This window comes from Cupressus sempervirens, chromosome 3 (genome assembly GCF_028749045.1).
Source record: "Cupressus sempervirens isolate cs-2001-9-10 chromosome 3, ASM2874904v1, whole genome shotgun sequence".
Lineage (NCBI taxonomy): Eukaryota > Viridiplantae > Streptophyta > Pinopsida > Cupressales > Cupressaceae > Cupressus > Cupressus sempervirens.
This window is the reverse complement of record NC_143120.1, coordinates 44,024,753-44,046,482: the sequence shown is the minus strand read 5'-3', so window position 1 is coordinate 44,046,482 and position 21,730 is coordinate 44,024,753. Positions and strand designations below refer to the sequence as shown.

General features: G+C 36.5%; 1 protein-coding gene across 2 annotated transcripts in view; it reads right to left on the bottom strand.

Annotated features, from left to right (window-relative positions):
* Positions 1-21,730, bottom strand: part of AT-HF (HIS HF) — a 181,886-nt gene that overhangs the window by 33,758 nt on the left and 126,398 nt on the right. For both annotated transcript variants that reach the window (XM_089818261.1, XM_089818262.1), the window contains 2 exons: positions 5,498-5,585; positions 5,233-5,270 (listed from right to left, as the gene is read on the bottom strand). In XM_089818261.1, the coding sequence (XP_089674387.1) occupies positions 5,233-5,270; positions 5,498-5,585 (126 nt within the window). The remainder of the gene's footprint in view (positions 1-5,232; positions 5,271-5,497; positions 5,586-21,730) is intronic.

Here is a 21,730-nt window from a genome sequence, read left to right as displayed (position 1 = left end):
AACACAATATTAGTTAACTAGGAAAACCCTTGATCAGAGCGAAAACCCTGGTTGGAATGATGCCCACAAGATGATTTACTAATATAAAAATTCGTTGCTTAAAAATATGACTTTATTAGGAGCCAATGACATACAATCAATACATGTGAGCCCCTATTATGAGATTTTGAATCGTTGTTAGAAGATTCCAACCCTGTTAGGAGCTGAAAAGAAGACAATTGAACCCACTATCCAAATTATTTAATACTTGTTACACAAACAGATCTCTAGGATAACATATCCCAAGTGTGAACTGACAAATACAACCACTTCTTTGCCAATACAATTCCTTTAAAGTTCTCGACACAATCTCATCAACATCCACTGCTCTTCTCTGATCAAATTCACATCCTTAGCATCAATATAAGCTTAATTACACAATCACACATACAACCAAGGAAACAACCTTACCTCGATGCCTTATCCTAATAACTAATTACGTCAACCTTGAGGCTTCCCCAATGTATAATGAATAATATAGGACCTCATTAAGATATTAAAATACACATTAGATTACATTTACACATCCCAAAAGAATACAACCAAAAAAGTCAGTTGACAGTGAATATATCACACATTATCCTTCAACAGCCTTCATAGAGTAGTCTCTAGAATATGCTACCTCGAACATATCATCATGAACATGTCTTCAATTGCTATCCAAGACCACTGAATTGAATTCCATCTTTGCTTAATCGATACAATTTATTTACCAATAAATTGCTTCCTATGTACTACCTTGTGACCAATATTCACATATCCAACTGTAACTCATGCAATCCTTCAAATAACTTTCAACGAACATAGATGTAACATCAAGATACATCCATGAACACGAATGTAATCCCGCATAACTTAATTCTTCATATTGTATCCTCGTGTAATCTGCATACTTCCCTGTGACCAATCTTCACATATCCAACTATAACTAATGCAATCCTTCAAATAACTTTCAACGAACATAGATGTAACATCTAGATACATCCATGAATGCGAATGCAATCCCGCATAACTTAATTCTTCATATTGTGTCCTCATTGACTAAATCTATGTTTGCAATATACCGCAACTCTATCCAAAATACATATATTTTGACATCAATGACACACCAAGTTGTGAATGCAACACATAAGCAATCAATCCAAGTGCCAACCACTCAAGCATCTCCCCAAACATGCTAGCTATCTCCCCTTTAGGAATATAATCAACATTCATGCTAATAACCTTTACACCATTCCTCTCCATCACTCTATCTTACTTACCCCATATGTTTAAAGATCCTTTCATTACTATCATAATAACTCTCACACATGAGTTGCAGAAAGGATTATGATAAGGAGCCCTTAACTCAACGTTAGGCCCAAGAGCGTAAACTCTAACCCCCTTGGCCCTTTTCTTCATAGGGTTGGCTACCTAGTGAAGCCTCATTGTTCCAACTTATTGCAATTCCTTTCCATCTCCCATATGTACTATCTATCATAAATAGTGCCTTTGTATGAAGTAATCCACCCGCATTCCCTCATAGGTCTTATCTATTGCCTTTGCATGATGTAGCATGATTTTTGCCTTTAAAATAATAAATTATTGACACAGTGCAAGGTAGGAGAATCCCCAAAGGAGATGTCCTAACCCCTAGCAAATAACCACATAGTGGAATATACATAATAACACAGAGATTTAGATCTAGAATAAAACCAATTCTCATAACAGAATCATCAGATTTTCATGCAACATGCCCGACTATAAGGCCTTCCAGGTTATAGCCTAATACATAAGCAATTACAACAGTAATTCTACAAGACCTCGCAAGATCCAACTCCTAGCTAGTCCAGATCCACACTCTAGTAGAGAACTCCAAGAAGAATCTAAACTTGTGCCCACAAGCCACCAAGCAACCTCCTTATTTCCCAAGCCGTAGCTATTAGCTCTGCTCAAACTTCTCTCTCTCAGCTACTCCTTGCTTCCTCTATGTTGGATGATGATAATGACTCTAGACTCCACAAGACCCTCTACTTATACTAAACCATGCCACAAGTCAGCCTAGCAACCCTTACATTAAATAAACACTCATTAAATACACCCTCAAGCCACAAGTCGGCTTGGCTACAAACATTAAATAAATAACATAAATTAAATACTTAGGATAGGCCCCAAGTTTACAATGCATAACTAAATCAAGAGACCACAAAAGAATACATGCACTTAGACATAGGTCCACGTTCCATCCAACGATCCAAATCCAAAAGCGCACATGCCAACTCCCTCAGACCAAAGCTCGCGAATACAATCTCCAAAATCCGCCAATAAATCAGGTACCCACGACCAATAGTCACCAAAATAATTCTAACTCCAAGATGATTACTTCAAACTCTATATGCACTTAGGACAAAGTTGCCCAATATATCCCGAGCACATCCCCAATCCCACAAACCATAACTATACAACTTCGAGCACGAAGCCCCTGCATATAGGATCGCTGACTTCCCTAGGATGCTCCTACATCAGACCCCCAGGTGCGAAGAAAAGATATTCTTAGCAATTGGAAGAACATCTTTCCAGGTTCAACACAAAAATCCAGAAATGGTTCTTCGCATACATGTCCTCCACCACACCAACATGTAGACATGTTGCAGATGCTAACTTGATTTCCTTGAGATGGTGTCTCAACCAACTGGGCCATCCTAATGCAATCTTGATCAAAGCAAGGATCCTGCGTATAAATATGAAGGCGATTGGTTCTCCTTATACAAACATACTTCTACTATATCTAATGGAATATAAACACCATCACTAAGCTCTTTGCCTATCTTTTGTAGCGCATTCACCCACCACTATCCATCATTGGGTGCCATAGAGTGATCCAAATTCCAAAACTCTCAATCTCCTCAATAGGTTGGCAAGATCACCAACTCTGATACTATTGTAATGTAACAAGTTGAGTATGATTTGGAAAATTTCCTACGTACGGATCAACCACCTCCATACAACAAAATTTGAGAAACCTTGCATGAAGACTCAACCTTGCACAATGATCAGCTTATTGTGCATACAATCCTACCTGTACATATCCAATGCCTCCACCTACGTCTCACAACTCGTACAGTGACTACCTTACGAAGTGTAAGAGCTCTTGCCTACTTGCACGGTGAATCACAACACCCATATGGCGTCACCGTTTTGTGGGTTCTACCAGGGTGGCAATACTTTGTACCGTAATGACAATTTGTACACCTTTTGCATGCCAAATATGCCTTCCTTATGCCAAACCTACACTCCTACGTACTGTCATATACCAAATAAATGCAACAACATATATTACGACACAATTGCAAACCACAACAAAGAATGATTGTCAATTTGAGGTTCTAATCTCAGATTCAATCTTTATGTGCAAATTTGTCTTCATCATAAAACTTCACAATTCGAGCAAGGATGCACAAGTGAAATATTAGAATGATATTTCCAATGGCAAATTTGAAACTGTGAGTGCTGACTAGGGAGGATCTTCACCTTTGAAATTGCGCATGAACTACCTCCAACCTTCTACTTCTAGAAATACAAAGAGTTAGATACAATCCATGATGATTTACAGTGCCCATCCATCTCCTTATAAAGGTCATCAAGTGTCTAGAAAGTAACAATATGACAGAGGCGGACAATATTTTATTAATTTATTATTTGGGCCCCCTTATTTAATAAAAAAATTAATTATTTATTTAATTAAAACACCTTATTAAAATTGGGGACATTACGTCCCATTCATTCTTTACCATTACTACTAGGAACCATCAGCTAGAGCCTACGATGGGGATCTGCTCCAGTTTGACTGGAATTAAGTCTCAAAATGTATTCCAAAACAATCAAATTTGCAAAAAAAAGATCATATTGACACATTATCCTACGTGGTTTCCATTTGGTTTGTCTGGGTCTGTCCTGGTTTGACCTAGATTTGGCCCAAATGAACCAACATCCCTGGGAATGGGTTCTGTCCAAACCCACAAGTGGACCAAACCCACATCTGGACCCAGTCTGAAATGGACCAATACCAGGTTCCCAGATAGGCAAACCAGACTTCCTAGATTTGTCTATCAAAGCCATATTAGGTTTGCCATACTACTCTCATTAGCCGTGATTTGTCTTTAGAGTCTTCTTCTACACCTCTATGGTTTTCCTCTGTTCAGCATTTTACCTCTTAATTGTGCCTTAAATATTTGTAGGCCTTTTGTTTCAACTCTGCCCTAGAGTGATAGGATCATCCTGATATTATTTATTTTGTCTCCTGTTTGACTGTATTTTGCATTCTTTCTTCAACGGATCACAAGTACTAACAAATTGCAAGAGCTTCTCAGACTAGAAAAAAATATAAAACACTATGGCTATCACGATTGTAACCCTGGCCTTACATCTCTATTTTCTTCCCTATCAAAAAAGCTTCTTCTATCACTTAGAATATATCCCCAACATTTGAGAGACGTGGGACTTCCAAGGACTTCAATCTTCCTAGAACTCTGGTAGAAGCTTGCCTTGTACTGTCAATCAGATATTTAGGACAGAGACAGGGTTTATGGGGCAAGGTAATCAGAAATAAGAGCATATGTATCCCCTCTTCTGCTACGTGCCAATAGTTAGGAACTTAGGACAGTGGAGACAGTCTATGTCCTTGTTTCCAACTTTAAATATTTCTTAATTAACAGTAAATCTTTAGTCACCTGATTAAAAGATGGCACTGAGAGCAGAAAAAACTCAACTGGTGTTGCAATCATTTTAGTACCACAAATCAACTACATATACATTAATAGAAATTAGATCTTCAGCCTTCATATTGAAGATATACAAGTAGATCAAAAAACAATGATTCATGCAATACAGATCTTCAGAAAATCGGATAAAGCCTTGATATTGAAGATACACAGGTATGCAAGGGAATGATAAATCCAGCAACATAGGAGGAACTGGAATCCTGACTAAAAATAAACAAGTCAACAGCAGCCATGGTATTTTCTGCAGTATTAAGCATATAAGAAAGATAATATTACACTTTCCAAGCTTTACAATGACATATCATGCAGTCACAAAATCACTATCAAACTCTAAATGTGAAAGGAAATAAACACGCAATTAGTTGAATTATCATTCAGCATAGGTTTTGTGAAGCAAATGCAAATAATTAACAGTAAGAAATGTCATATTTACCGTGCATTGGTACCATGCATATTTTTCTCCTCTTGGTCCTGAATACAAGCAAACAATCAAATGGTAGTTGATTGAGCCGGAATTATAAAGTTACATAAGCCATCATAATGTTGGTACTTCACTGAAAGATGGCGAGTACATGCATCTCAAAGAGGATAAACATTTGCTATAACAACTGACGAACACAGTTTAACATTTAAAACATATACAAGCCAAAAAAAAAACCACCTTTAAAAGTCATGACTTCAGAGATCCAAAGAAATACCTGGATGACTGAGTTCAACCGTCTTGAATGGTACATCTTCAGGACTATTAAGGTATATTCTGTGAGGATCAATGCTCACAACCACAGCCTACAGCAATAGGATAAAATAAGCTAGCAGTTAAAATACTATATCAAATTGAATATAAAATCCAGAAATAGATGGGATAATCCCCAAATAATCAACTATTACAGATGCTAACTTGTCAACTCTATTCAATACTGCGTATGAGCTGAGCTCTCATTCTAATGGCTTATGAGAACAGTTAGATTTTCCAACTAAGAAGTTAACATAGAAAACCAGTAACGTAGATCCATACATATGCATCACATGTCATTTAAGAGACCGAACACAAGATACATCTAGAGAACCCCTTAAACAGGAAGAAAGCTTCAAAAGAGTAAGTTTCTGTTCTTTATGCCACTAACTCCAATCAAGTAAATGTGCTTTAGAATGTCCAACAGACGAATTGAAGCTATTTTGATCATTACCATGAGCTCCAAACAGCCGCAGATTGTCATACCACCATGGAAAACATGTTCACTTGTAACTGTCAAAATAGTAACAAAAGGAGAGCAAACTTGAGAGCCAACTGATGTGCAGAGTCTTTCAGGTGTTTTTTGACCTTTCCCAGATCCAACTCTTTCACCAAAATCAAAAATGAAATCCAAACCTCAGAAAGTAAAATAAGGGAGTAAGGGAGTCAGAACAATTCAAACTGCCTCCGTTTGCAAACCGGCATTCACTTTCCATTCATTTTCTGCTCAATTTGAAGATTTGTTAACCTATTTTATGATCTCCTTGTGATGTTCTCAATCACCCCAAGGTTGCTTCCAACTTCAGAATTCACATACCGGCTTCAAAAACTGTCTTATTGAAGAAACGAATAAATCTTGTGATAATTTTTTGTTGTGACCTAATCACACATCACCCATCAAAGATGGGACCCCTTGCCTTATTGGTTTTCTTGGCCTTTTTGGTTTTGGTTTTCTCAGTAGTTCTAGTGTCAATCTCTTGAGTTCCTGGTGGTCCAAGTGAGAGGTTATTGTTTTGGCCAAGTCTGGAATAGATTTGATTTCCCCTGCCTTTTTAGAATCTCAGTTTTGACAGTTTTGCATGGATAAGAATTGACATAATTGGAACGGAGAAGCAATTGGTTCTAAACTTTCTATTTGATAGGCCCCAAATAAAGGTCAGCTTATACATAACCAAGGATTCATGTGCATCAATTGGCAATGAGTTCAAAGAAAATGCTAAATGAGGTTGGGACAACTTTAAATAGTATGGTTCCAACTAGTGTTCCACGTGGACGTATCCCCTATATTTTTGGGGTCGTACCCGTCTCGGGGACGAAATGGGGACGCGAGGAAAGATTTTTGCCGTCCCGTGAGTCGCCCCCTTTTGGCAAATTTGGAAACGTCCACAAAACGGCCAAATGTTTTTAGCAGGAAACTTGGGGACGGCCAGTAGTACCAGAGATGATTTTGCCATCTCCTATCTATCGTCGAAACTGCTGGCTGTCCCCCTTTTGGTCCCCTATGGTTTTGGGGTCATACCCATCTTGGGGACAAATTGGGGATGCCGGGACGGATTTTTGCTGTCCCCTAAGTCATCCCTTTTTTGGCAAATTTGGAAAAGTCTCCGAAACGGCCAATTTTTTTTGGCAAGAAACTTGGGGGCGACCAATAGTACCAGGGGTGGTTTTGTCGTCCCCTATCCATCCCCGAAACTACTGGCCATCCCCTTTTTTCCAGCCAATCTAGTAAAGGCAACACACCCCCAAAAAACCATTTTATTTTAATTTTTGTTGTCTGCACAGGTCCCTAGTCATCTTAAAGACATAATAAAAATATGCAAATCATATCTAGTCCATTAAAACTCTAAAACACTAACTCTTCTACTCATTTTTAGATTTGACATACTTGCTAAGAAGAAGAAAAAAAACAGAGCAGCAGCAACAATGAGGAAAGATTGCGTTTAATATTTCCTAACTATTTTAGTTGGACTTCTCTTTATATCATTCTTATTTCATGCATGATACTTGGAGCCTTTAGGCATTAATTTTTGCTCTCTCTCTCTCTCTCTCTCTCTATATATATATATATATAATATTGTTACGATGGAAGTCCTTAGTATTTTCGATTTGATAATATTCCATGTATTGATCTTCTCAAATGTCTACAGTGAATGGTTTATCAATGTTATGATATGCATATTTGAATTTTGTCTGTATATATTAAAAAGTCCCCTATATTTTTAATCACCGTCCTCTAAGGTCTCATCCCTTAAATTTTGGCTTTGCCCCGTACCCGTACTGGAAAGACATCCCCGTCACGTAAACGTCCCCATCCTGGAAACTCTGTGGAGCATAGGTTCCAGCAAGTTTGAGCTCAACTCAAATGACAAACTTCATGATCAACGGATGCTTGGAATAATGGAATGTGAAATTGAACCAAAGCACCTAGAGCTTTTGTGTCGGTTATCAATCAAGTTGGTTCAAATTTGTGTTTCGTCAGTATAGAAGTTTTATGCTAGGAAGACAAAGGCCTCTCTTATACAAATTAACCTCGTAAATGGAGATTAAGAACACCATGTCCATCTATCTAGAAAACGAGCCAATTTTGCTTTTGCATAATTGTTGGCATGGAAGATATAGTTAATATCAATCACGGTATTCATGGAAATGGTTCATATGATTTGATAATGCATAATAAGTAGAATATAGATTCAAAACACATGGGGTGCAGAAATTTATCGCAACAAGAAAATATCATGGAGTGAATAGAGTTTTCTTAAAATCGAAAATTGCTCACCAAACAAGTGTCCATAGCTTGAGAGTTTGTCCATGCGCAATAAGTCCGACTTCAGAGGAAGGTCAAAGAATGTGGTATGAGATCAAACAATGAGGACAAATAACACCGAAATACATTAGTCTTCCCTTGCAAACATTCTGAAATGTGGCTACAGGGGCTCTATGTGGAGTGCATTATTGAAATGACCTATTTCCTGGTAAGCTTCAAATTGCAACCACCTGATATGAAAGGAAGAAAACAAAGCTACAGAGATGCTTGCAGCCACTAAGGGCTTCACAGGGTCTTGTCCAAGCAAATAACTCCAAAGAAATTTCGTTTGAAATAAAAATACTTTTCCATCTCCAATTCGTGCTAAGAATTCACACATCACAAGCCATGGAAATAATAATATCAATCTTCAATACGCAGTCAAGGAAATATGGTGTATGGAGTTGTGTTTGAATGGGCTTCCAACACTAATCTACAAGCATCATGAAATACCACTGAGGCAAATCGAAGACAAAATTTCTCAATATTCTCCAAATGTGGACGAATCGCATGGAGGAAAATGGCAGTGGTGGTGATTCTGTAGTGGAGATGAGTGGCTAAGGGTTTGATTGTGCAACTAGGATTGATGAGGGTTTTGACAGGCCACCGAATTGGAAGAAGGTGATGGCGAATGAGGTTTTGTCTCAAGCGGATTTTGCAGAAAAGACCAAGGCCGGAAGTTCCAGTTCTTGTTGGATTTGCTGCAACTTGGGAAAGGTCACAGGATCACTGTGTTTTTTCTTTGGGTTTTATCTACTCTAAGAAATCAAGAGATAAGTTTTCATTTTTAAACATTGATTTTTCTAAATCCAATCTTAAGTCATATGTAATGATTGCATATATTACTTCTAGTGCTGTATATGAGTGCATGCATGATCAAGATGATTATTTTCTGAGTTATATTTGGGAAATATATTTAAATTTTGATTGCAAGGTGCATTAAAATTTGAATTTGAGCTCGAGGGGAGATGTTGAGCTTTAGAGGGAGCTTTAAGCATTCGAAGGGAAATTTCATGCATATTCTTTTGTGATATTTGCTTACAAAATGATCAAATATTTAGGAGTAATTTATGATTATTTTTGTGTAAAACTCTGAGTTTTGTGACCTCTGATTTTGATTTATTAAGGATGGATACTTGAGGAAGCCATTTTTTGACAATGAGAGGACTGTCCTAGCTGAAAGAAGAATCACTCAGATTATTCCTTTTCAATTATAATAGAGTTTGCTGAAGAAATTTATTCAAGAAAATAAATATCTCTTGATGACATACATGATGTTTTCTTGCAACTTATTTTCGAGTTATCATTTCACTAGGAATAGTGAATATTCTAATATTGATTAGAATTGTCATTAATGTCTATTTTCATTGTAGAAGAAAAGCAATGATTAAGAGGGAGATGTTTTTAGCTTCAGAGGGAGGCTATATAATCAAGAGGGAGTACTAATGAAATCTCCACCACTCTCATACATACTTGTGATGTTTATAAGATTTGTAAAATTTGAGACTTAAATGGAACTAAGTCTTGTTTTGTTATGTCTATTTCCATTCATGTGAAATCAACAATGAAATTGTAAGATCAGCTATGATAACTCTTTCACTATGCGATAGTGAACATCACGTTGAGAGAGTCCATGATGTCATCACGTTGAGAGATTCCGTGATGGAAGTTGATGTCATGTTGAGAGATTCCATGACAATTCACATTGAGAGAGTCCGTGAACAAAGGCTTAGCTGTGAGTCTTACAAATTTTTCATGTTCAGTTATTCCATGAATATGATTGGTTATTACAGGTTTTCATGTTAGAGTGATTCCATGAATGTGATTAATCGTTACAGGGTTTCATGTTGAGTGATTCCATGAATGTGACTGATTCCATGAATGTGATTGTTACAGGTTTTCATGAATCTTATTAAATATATTGTAAGATTTTATCATTAACATTTTGGTTGCAGTTTTGTGTGCTAAAGATCTCCCTCTAGCTAAGAGGGAGTGTTGAAGATAGTAGCTGCGATAGAGATCTTTATCTCTAGAAATATGAACGTTATTACCGTTATTGTCATCTTCAGCTGAAAAGGACACTTAAAGTTTTATTTGTAATATTATAAATGTAAATGAAATGTATCATTCACATGCATTGAGGTATGAATATTCGAAGAGTCATATTTAATTATAGGGGTTATGAGAAAATCAAGAGACCTTCAGTTAGAATATGAAGAGTCTCTTCTATTGTTATATATTCGCATCATGCGATAAGCATTGTACACTTGAACATTTCATTATCAATAACGATATTTTGTGTTGTGTGGCTGGGTTTTTCCCTTTATTCTCGAAGGGTTTTCCCAGGATATTTCTAGTGTTCTTTGTTTCAGTTTTCTCTCTTTCTTATTGCTGGTTATCTTCATAGTTTTATGGGCTCTAGTTTCAACAACCAAAGCACTATTTCATCAAAGTGAAGGAAGATTTTGAAGAACAAAGCCTGTTGAAGACATCCATGCAGTCCAATGCAGTTTGGAGCAGGAGAAGGAAAGCATTACCATGTCGAAAATCCACCATTGAAGCAAAATTACACCTAGTGGGATTCAAACATTGTCGAGAAATAGTGAATAAAGGAATGTCCAAAGGGAACTATCCTTGACACTCAATCAAATGCACCCGACGCGAAAAGGACTTGATCATGGAAATTTGAAAAGAAAGAAATCTGTGATCAAGCCAAAATCGCGCCCAAGTGTGAAATGCCCTTGGTCAATGAATGAATGAATGGAGTTTTAATGATGTCCACCATCCATCTAAGGGACCAAAAGAAGAACAAGTTAAGTTGCCTTCTGGAATTTCTCCAAGTTGCCCCTTTTGTTGTGGATTTGCATTAGGAAGGTAGTTGTCTTCTGTATTCTTGCCTCATCGAAAAGTTCCTTCAAATTGTTCCTCGTATGTTGTCATTCTATTGGCTACAAATATCTTCATAGGCTGCACAATCTTCAAGGAATTTTGCGTTGGGGAAAATCCATCAAGGTATAGAATTGAAAATCTAATGGTAACTCCTCAATCATAGGACACAAAGCAAGGTAGGTGTCGAGCTTGTGAGCACATGCTATGGTAATCACACTACCAATCCCATCAAAATGAGCCAATGTCATCTTACTAGCCAACTGTTGTAACTTTGTCTCCCTAGGCCTCTGTCTATCAAGAGCAAGCATACCTCTGAAATACTCAAGCTTCTACGTCAAATATCTATCAAAATTCAAGTTTTGCTTCATGGTTTGTGGTAGAGAATCCCAATTAGCAAAATGAGCAACTACATCATCATCAAAGGATGCAACCTCAATCTCAAACCTAACTACATCCGACTGCAGTCTCAAGAAGGTAGGTCTTTGTGGCCTATCATATGGTCTAATATAACTTGTCATGTCCACCCTATCATCAATCCTAACACGGTCCTCAGCCTGTATCTGTAACCAACTCGAGAGCTATCCTCCACTCCTGATCTATGAGAACCAGCAGAACCGTCACTAGCTCTCTCCCTACTCTATCCCAAAGGGAGTGCCATCTATTGCGGAGTGTCAGAAAGCTACTACAACACAGCTGCCATATGTTGTTGTCCTATTGCTAAACTCATGAATGTCTTTCTAGCCTCTGTCAATATCAAAACCTCTGCCAGCATCCCTAAATCGTGTACCGGTTGAACAACTTGGACTACCAACACCTCCGTCCACTGAACCAAACTAAATCTTAGGCTCTCCATCCCTATGTGGGGAAATATGACCTCTATGGGTATTGTGCATACTCGGCACAAATCTTCTATTATCTCCAATGATATTGAATAGCAGGATAATAAATCAAATACTAAATACAACTCTGACAATGCACTAACCAAACTATTAATTGAGCCTAATTCCTACAAACTAGCAGGAAACCGCTCTGACACCACTATAAATACCGTCTAGTCTCCAACTGATATGCTGATTGAATTAAAATGATTGTTTTTGTATTTTGTGTTTTCTAATATTTTAATTGAAATTTTCCGTATATATGTTTTGTTTTGTTTTGAATTTTTGAACAATATATGTAAATGCAATAAAGAAAAGCAATGCACAATTGATAATCCACTTCTAAAGGAAAACTTAACACAAATCATAACTAAAATATTTAACATAATTTGATGAGTTACAAATGGAACCTGAATATGTACACAACCCTTAATGGTTTTGTGGTTGCATGAATCGCCCAAGATTGATTCTCCAATCCCTCACATGAGTTTGGGCAGCTCCCTATTCATTTTCTCACACACACATTGGGCAATACAAATTCCCAACCACTGCTGAACTTGATCGCAACACCTTATAATTGCCAACACTGCCTCTTGTATTCCCCGTGGCCACGAACACTTCAAATGCTGCCTGTAATTTTACCACACAGGGCAATGAATTTCAACGCAAGCCCTGCAATTTCTAATAGCAAGCAAATGGTAATGAACGTAGACCTCCCAAATGGTGATTGTAGGTGTAACTATAGGCTCAAATGCACCCACCGGTGATTGTGCAACCCTTCCAAATGCACAATTAAATCTCAAGTCAAATTGCAAGCATCACTTGATCATAGCAACACCAATTTCCTCCCAGTCCAATTGGTTTTCCTTTACTAATAATCACTCCTAAAGTAGAGTGTGTAACAGTAGAGAAGTAATGGGCAAATTATTATACCTCTGCAATGATTTGCAACTCAGTTTTTCAAAACAAGTTCCAGAACTCAAACACTCAACCAAATTATCAAAACCAAAATATTATTCAAAAAGATATAATTCTCAAAATGAGAATCATATTTATAATAGCACTTGCACGGATTGGCTTCATCATTACACCTTTCACTAAAGACGCTTCAACTTCACAACATCGCTTTATAACATAGAGTGAATTAAAGTTCATCTATCTATAAACCTTTATAACTTAAACAATAAATATGATTCTCTCATAAATTATCTCACCCTGAGCAGACGACTGAATGGATAACCATCGCCACTGAGCCAACATCTGCACTGCCAAATATAGTAATTGGCCACAAATAAACTTACTAAAAATACCAAGTCTACAGCTAAGACCCTCAAAACCAACTGTCAACTCAAGAGGATGGCAATAATGAGCTGATCAATCCTAGTTCCTCAGACCCTACTGGATTGGGGACATTATAATTCCTCCACCATCCGATTTCATTTTGTGATTTTCTCCTTTCCTCTTCTATTTCGCTCCAACTGAATCTCCGACCACTAAATCTTTGTATGACCTTTTAGTTTTGTCTTTACATATTTTACCCTCTCAAGATCTTTGATATCTTCATTCTCAAAAAACTCTTCTAATTCATTGATCCAGTCGATCAATTCCTCTAGTTTAAGATTTTCTAAAAATGTGGGGACTTCAATCTTGGGTCTTTTTCAAATCCTAGAAATGGCACTGAAAAACCTATCTTCCTTAGGATCCCTAGCTACTTTTGCTCCTCCATGTTCGAAACAATCTTCTTCAAATTCGTCATCACTTTCATCTTTTGCCGCAATATTCATTCCTCTACAAGTCTCCTCTTTCAATTCTTAGACTTGTCTCTAGACGACTCTAAAACCCTCTTCTGTCAAACCTCCTAGTCTTCCAGTATAGTTCCTTCATGAAGGCATTTTTTGTGCTTATCACTCAACCCACAACCACAATTCTAGTGCAAATTGTCTCATGTTTGATGATCTATCTACACTCTCAGGAACTTCATCTCTAATACCTCTTGATGAAGGGTACTCTTCTTAATTACACAAACACACTATAGAAATAGAGATATAACAAGAAGTTGCAAGAATAGAAAATAGGCTTCTTATTATCTCCAAAAATATGGAATTATGCATTTCAAAATTACAACATGCAAAGCTGCACGGACATTTTTCTTACAATATTTTGTAAGTCACGGCCACCATAAACATCCCCATAATTGTCCTAGACAACCCTACGAGTCTTCCTTATATAGGCAATTTTAGCCGCCCAAGAACATACTACAAATTTTACCCTAAACTTTGACGCCGACCAACATTAAAATATTATTATTCATATTTTATTACTTAGAATAGCCCACAATAACTTTCAGAACTCAAAATAAAAATTGAAAGAATTCCATTTTCGTCCATTTCATGTGGTGCAACTTCCGGAGACCATAACTCATTGTTTGTTGCTCTAATTGGCTATTATGACCCCATTTCGTAAATACCATGATATGCTCTATAGCACATGACTTGCGCAAGCTTCAGCCAGCGAAAGTTTGACCCCTTTCGAAGCCTCGAAAGCTTTCAAAACTGAGTTCAATTTTTTTATACCTTACTGCCAATACCAAAAAGATTCAATATCTTCAAAGATAGACTTCATTTGCAATTAAACTTTACTGGCAAGCTACTATATCCAAAGTGAACGTTTGAGTAAAAAATCAGAACATTTTGAGCTCAAATAACCAACTTACTGAAAATAGTAAGCTTCCGGGAATAACAACTCTGCACTAAGGTAGCCCTTATTGAAAAACAAAAACCAGAAATATTTTTGAGTGATGCAAGATTGACCTTACACCGAGATACTCATGCATCCGACCACATTGTCCGTTTTAGCATAGACAAGTTTTTCATTGAGTAAGCAAGTGGGTGAAAAATATTAACTATCCTCACTAATTAAATATGCATGCATCTTTTTTAAAGTATTTATTCTATATCAATCTCTGTATCAAGGGGTTTAGGTAATGCATTTGTACCTCTTTTGAAATTGTCAAAATCATCGATGAATGCATCCATGTTAACTTCAATAACATGGTCATTCTCATCCACAATTCAACAATAGAAATCATGGTTTGAACTCTTAGTGAACTGATTTGAAATGATGACAATCTTGCACTCACAAGATACCATTGCTTTTTCAAAAGGAACAAGCGATTGTTCCAGCTCTTTATATTCTCCCAGTTAAATCAATTTTCCTACTACGATCTCCAATTGGAAAGCATTTCGTTCAGAATTTTGTAGTTAATGATACCTTTGATGTAGATTTCTCAACAATAAATTAGATTGGTGATCTTTAGGGGGATTTAGTTTGATCTCTTTAGCCTCGCAAATGCTTTCTTTAAAAGCTTTCTAAAGATACTAAAGTATATGGTGATTTTCAGCATTTATTTCTTCAATGATAGGTCTTTTTCTAAGTGGTTCTCTAGGTTAAGCTTAGCTTCAAAACATTCTTCTAAGATCTTTAGTCACACAGAGTTGCTAACCTTCCTTACAGAAGCACAATTAAATACTCAAACTAAGAAAACTGACCCTTTCGGCCCCCAAAAGAGTCGCCAAATATTTGTTAGTGAATATATTTGTCCTTTGCAAACAAGCATAGACAATGACTCAAATTTTTCATAGAAGATTCAAAGGCACTAACAATTAGAGAATTATCATTGGATTGATAACTTTCCTCTGAATTTTGGTGGTACAAATCCCTCTTACTATGATATGTTATGAATTAAACACAATGTTTGCTGTTATCTAGGAAGAAGGAAAGGAGAAAATAACATTTACCCAATAACTATGGAATTAAATGCAGGAAATCAAATTGAAAGAGATCAACATGGACCATCAAAATAAAATTAACCATCCATATCCACGAATATTACATGAATTAAAGACTAGCAAGGGATCCTTCTGGTCGAGTATAATTAACTTACAAGAACCATAGTTCTAGGACATATTCATATGCGCAATCTATTGCAATAGGATGGATATTAACAAATAATCACAAGAGCCTCAAAGTCCATTTGTAATTAAAAGAAAATATTAGCAATGCACACTTTATAAATATCATCTTTATTTCATTAATGTCCGAAAATAAGTTCAAAGACTGTAATTCTTGTATAGTAAGATCGTTTCCAAAAAGATCTCCCCTCCATTTTACTTTAGAACAAAGACTCCTATGCATATCCATCCTATTATAAGATAACTTTTTCATCTTCTTTACAACAAACATTACAAAAATAGGGTAAACAGAACAGAAAATTTGAACCATTACTGGAATTTCTCGAAAATGATTATTTTACATAATTAAGGACTAAAATATCGGGGATCCATTCATTCATATCATACCATGCATATCTTTCATGATTTGAGGAATTCATTTGGCAGCTTCTTTCTACTCTCTAAGGAAACCATGAAATTCAGCTCTGTCTCTTTCTCCTTCTAGTTTGAAAATCACTTTCATAACCAACATATCTTTTCTTGAGTTCCCATGCAGCCGTGAAAAGGCTTGAAATAATGTCGAGTTGTTCAATTTCTTCTTCTTCTATCAAGTGTGGCTGAAAATTTAGTTGAGGTTTCTCGTTCCAAAACTCCGCATTTGCAAGAAGTCCCATATTCAAAATCAAACCAAAAGTCAACAACGACATGCATGAAATGTCTCGACTACAAGGTGACAAAATGAATTTAGCAGTCCTTAATTATGGCATGTTTTTACATGAATAAGCGGGTGACACCTTGGCAAATAAACATGGCGAAGTTGGGCATTAAATGACTTGTACCACCTTTATCTCAAACTAGTGAATTTTTCTACCAACTTTGACAATGTTTGCAGCTAAAGTCACATCAAAGACTTGGGAAGCACATTCAAATTAATTCTATCCTTTTTCCCGTTTTTCAAGAATCATCCTACTTCGATAACCTTGTCCTTAGATGATTGCTTCTTTTCGCAAGTTCCAAACTGGAGGGTCAAGGGTTGCATGGTTTTGAGAACCGGCAACAAGGCCATCAGATTGAGTGAGATAGAAAGTTAGGAAGTGGCTTGTTTACATAAGAGTTTTCAATAGAAATCAATTGTCCGACATGGTATGGTTGGAGTGTTTTCAAGTCATTTCCATTTAAGAGCACCACAAGGCTAACTTAGGTGTCTAACGAAAATGTACATACGCTTTTCTTTAAAATTTTAAACAAGGGTTATGATTAAAATAGAGATAACATGATTGGAGTTTCTTTAAGTATTTTTGGTAAGATCTAGGGAAATCTTTTGAAGTTTCTAGTTGGGTCCTCATGTGTTGATGAATTGTGTGTGAACTCATACCACATTTCCAAGCATGGGGATGCCCTATGGGAGATTGATGCAATTTTTTTGGTGCTTTATTGCAACCATGGTGCATTCCTAAATCATAAATCAAGGTTGTCGCCGCCAAGTTGGCCCTAAATAAAGTTTTCTATGCTTTGTTACTATCATTGTAGCTGGTCTCTTAGGGAACTATCTCTTCCTTGTACTCGGGTGGTTTCTTGGTTTGGTATAATTCCAACTCCCTTCGTGACTTTAGTCCTACAAAGCATAGTTATGCGACACCCATGAAGTTCTTTTCTTTTGTAGATCTCTTTGTTATTCCTATGGTTGTGAGTTCAGCTTGGTTTTTGTGGTGCAAAGGGCTTTCTCCCTTCTTTGTCTGTTTCATTTTTTTGTTTGTGGTCAGTTGGATGCTAAAAACATTTAAGGACATGTCTTCACCTTTGGTTATTTTTTGTTAAGGAGGGTTTCAAGATGTTGGGTTGCTCCAACCATTCTGGAGTCCGGTTCTTTTTTCTTCTTTGAATTCAGTGGGCTCTTAAGGGAATTCTTCTTCTTCTATGGTGGTGGTGATGAGTTTTGCGGATGAGGTTGGTCGCGGCATGGAAAGGCTTTCTCTTTCTACTAATCATGGGGAAGTCGGGTGGATTCAAAAGTGATTTCCGCAAAATACTAGTGAAGGTTCAAGGAGCCTTCCTATTCCCTGTCATGCTTTTCAAGGAGCCTTCCTATTCCCTGTCATGCTTTTGGGATCCATCTTCAATCCCAAGATGATTGTGGGAGCCAACATAAAACACACAGTGGTTTGGGGTGCTTGGCTTTATCCCATAGTCTTAGTTGGCTATTTAAGGATTAATATTTTATCGTGGTGCTGTAGCTATGTTAAAACCCAATATGTTTTGGGGAGCCTTCAAAACCCCAAGAATCTCCTTGCCTTGAAGATTTTCTCTTTGATTTTAGGCTTGGGCCATTATTGTAATGGTTGTTTGGGAAACTACAGTTTTTCTTGATCTATCCTTTGAAGTCGTCTGTTTGTTGGCTTTGGGCTGTTGTTTAGCGTTGTCTTATCTTTTGTATCTTTTCTTCCTTTTTTGGATTCCAGATCCCCGTCAAAATTTGATTGTACTAAGTTTCATGGCACCATCAAAACCTATGTTTTCCTTAATAAAAAAAATGTTTGACAAAATGTTTATGAGACAATAATAAAAATTAAGGATAAAACAATTAGAGGATCTTATGCAATTACAAATTTTAAAATAAGAATTAGAAAGTAAAACAAAAAAATAAAAATCCAACTTGTGCTTCAAAACTTTCTTCTAGAAAGGTGTAGAATCTTCCTTCTCTTCTCCTTACTCACCTTTCACTTACACTCCTCCAACCACTCTTTTATCTCCTTTTCACTCTTCTCCATCTATACCATCCTAAATTGGAAGCACTTCACTTTAATAATGATTTAGCACCTATTTAGTAGATTTGTGTTAGACTTGCATTTTCTCCCCTTCTCATATCTCTTTATTCTTCCTAGACGGAATCGATGTAGGATTTAATGATCCTACTTAGTATTCCCATTTCACAACACAAAGCTCAATGTTGGACCCATTTAGGTACTCCCTTTCCTCTTTCACAAAGCTCAATGTTGGACCCATTTAGGTACTCCCTTTCCTCTTTCTTATCACTCAGGATCTCACATCCGCACTGAAATTGGGCTTTCTTGGGATCTACACCTGATTTCTAGGAGTCAGGACCTGTTCTAAGATCCCAAGGGGATCCCTACGATTTATGGACCTGGTTGTCAAGGACATACTTCACCTTGCATGGGAATCAGGGGAATTCATGCATTTACTTTACATTCCAACATTTCAATTATTTCAATTTCAAGGTTAATTCCTAAACTAGGGTTTGACCAAGGCGAAAGCCCCATTGTAACAACCAATTTTTCCGAGGTCTTAATTAACAACTAACATATTCAACAAAATACAGTTATTACTTCATTTTCATAGGAAGACAATTATATCAGTCATGTTCATGTGAATGAGACTTACCGTTAAAATCAATTAGACAAAATTTCTTAACTAAGAACTTCAAACACCATCAATGAATTACTATAGAAATTAAACTCCACATACCATAGAATTCGAAAATCAGAAATCACTGTAGGGATGCTTTTGCAACCACCCAAGTTAGTTCACAAATACCACTATAACGAAATCATTTAACGACTACCATTCAATACTGCTATATCAAAATCGAATGACGAATTACTATTAAATACCACTATATAAAATTAGGGCATCACAAACCACTGTATCAATTAGAGCATCGATTAACATTGGATCATTTAGGGCTTCAGATACCACTGTATCACTTAGGGCTTCAATTACCACTGGATCATTTAGGGCATCAGATACCACTGAATCAATTAGGGCTTCAGATACCACTGTATCATTTGGGGCTCCAAATACCACTGAATCATTTATTTCCTTCTAATTGCTTAACTATGGCATTATCATAAGATAGAAGATATGCTCATATTTAATATTCATATAAATGAAAGGCAATCCATAAATCTATCTCTCGCATCTAAGTGTAAAATAACTATAACAATGATATAACTCAATTAAACTTACCTTTTTGCATATACATCATAAAAATAAAATACCTATTACTGACAAACAATTGAATGTATAGCTTATCTTTGTTTGTTATACGTCTGACAACTTGGGGAGAGGTGAAATATTGTCAGGGGCTTTACCACCCAACCTCAGACCTTAACTTATTCCCCACACAATCTCCAACGAGAAAGGCCCTCCCTACCTAGAATTGGACTTGGATCATCTATCATCTATTGAGCATCCTGGTATCTAACCACAACACTAGACTTAACAGCAGGAGTTACATTAAAAGGACCATGCATGAGCTATTAAATGATATTATTCTAGATTTAATGTATCATATCTGACTTTTATTTTCTAAGTCATTGCAAACTCCATCTCACCTCTTCACCCTTTCTATGGCTATACAACTGATGAATCCTAGGTGTTCGGATTTCAGAGCAATCGGCTCTATCTATTGATTTCCAACAAATTCATGAATAACATATATGTTCTAGCTTATCACAATTTATGATTTGAAAAAGATATTCTTAAGGATTGCAAAATTTATTGTTTAAATAATTAACTTAATCATATCTGATTTCTCTTCTGCGTTCATGCGGATTCATTCCACCTCTTCACCATTTCATGACTTCTTTGCCAATGAATTCCTCGGTGTCTGTAAGATTATGAACATTTACACCTCTTCACCATTTCATGGCATCTTTGCGAATGAATTCCTCGGTGTTTGTAAGATTATGAGCATTTACACCTCTTCACCATTTTATGGCATCTTTGCAAGTGAATTCTTCGGTGTTAGAGAATCTATGAGTATTCTGATCTTTGCTTCAGAATTTATGATAGCATGGTTATTGATGTTGGTTCATACAATCATTTAAGTTTCTACAGCTACCATTCGAATTCATATATGATGTTAAATCACAAGGGAAGATCTTTAATGAATTCTATATGATGCAGGGATCCAACAGCAAGGATATTATAAATTAATCTCAATCTAACAATGCATGGCCGGCTATGGTCAGATATTCTAATTCAGAAAAAGAAGTTATGAGCATGAAACATATTTTTCTTTATTCCTAGTCCTATCATTATGTACCGAGTGCAATCAGTCATTATACTCCATGAAGGAAGAACTATGAACTAAGATTGCTTATACTATATTTCATTCAACCCTGGAAATGAGTAGCCGACTACAATCAAGCTTATACTTAGAAAGAGACGAAAATTGTGACATGCAATTTCATTTAAACATGACTTGTGATTGGGCTTGGATGTGACTTCTCCCATCCTTAGGCCGGAACTTTTGTTGGCTGATTGCTCACCCGCTGGTTGAACTTGATGCAATATTCAATTGCCAGTAGAGTAAGGGAGAAGAAGGTGGTTTGATGGAGTGATTAGGAAGAACGTTTTGGAAAGATTCAAACTCGGCTTGCAAAGGGAAATGCAGCAAATAATGAAAAGGAGAGACATCGAATGGTTTGGTTCACAGCTTCTTTTAAAAGCTAGCCATGACTCCTTAGCTACTATCGGTTGCAAGAAGTACATTCGAATTCCAATTATTAATTCGATTTAACATGCCAAATGTTAATTGATTAAAAGCAAGAATATTAAAATGGAAAGAATAGAGTTGGAAGATTATAATTCGAATATTATTATAATTCAAATGTTATTATATTTGAATATTATTATAATTTTATATTATATAAGTA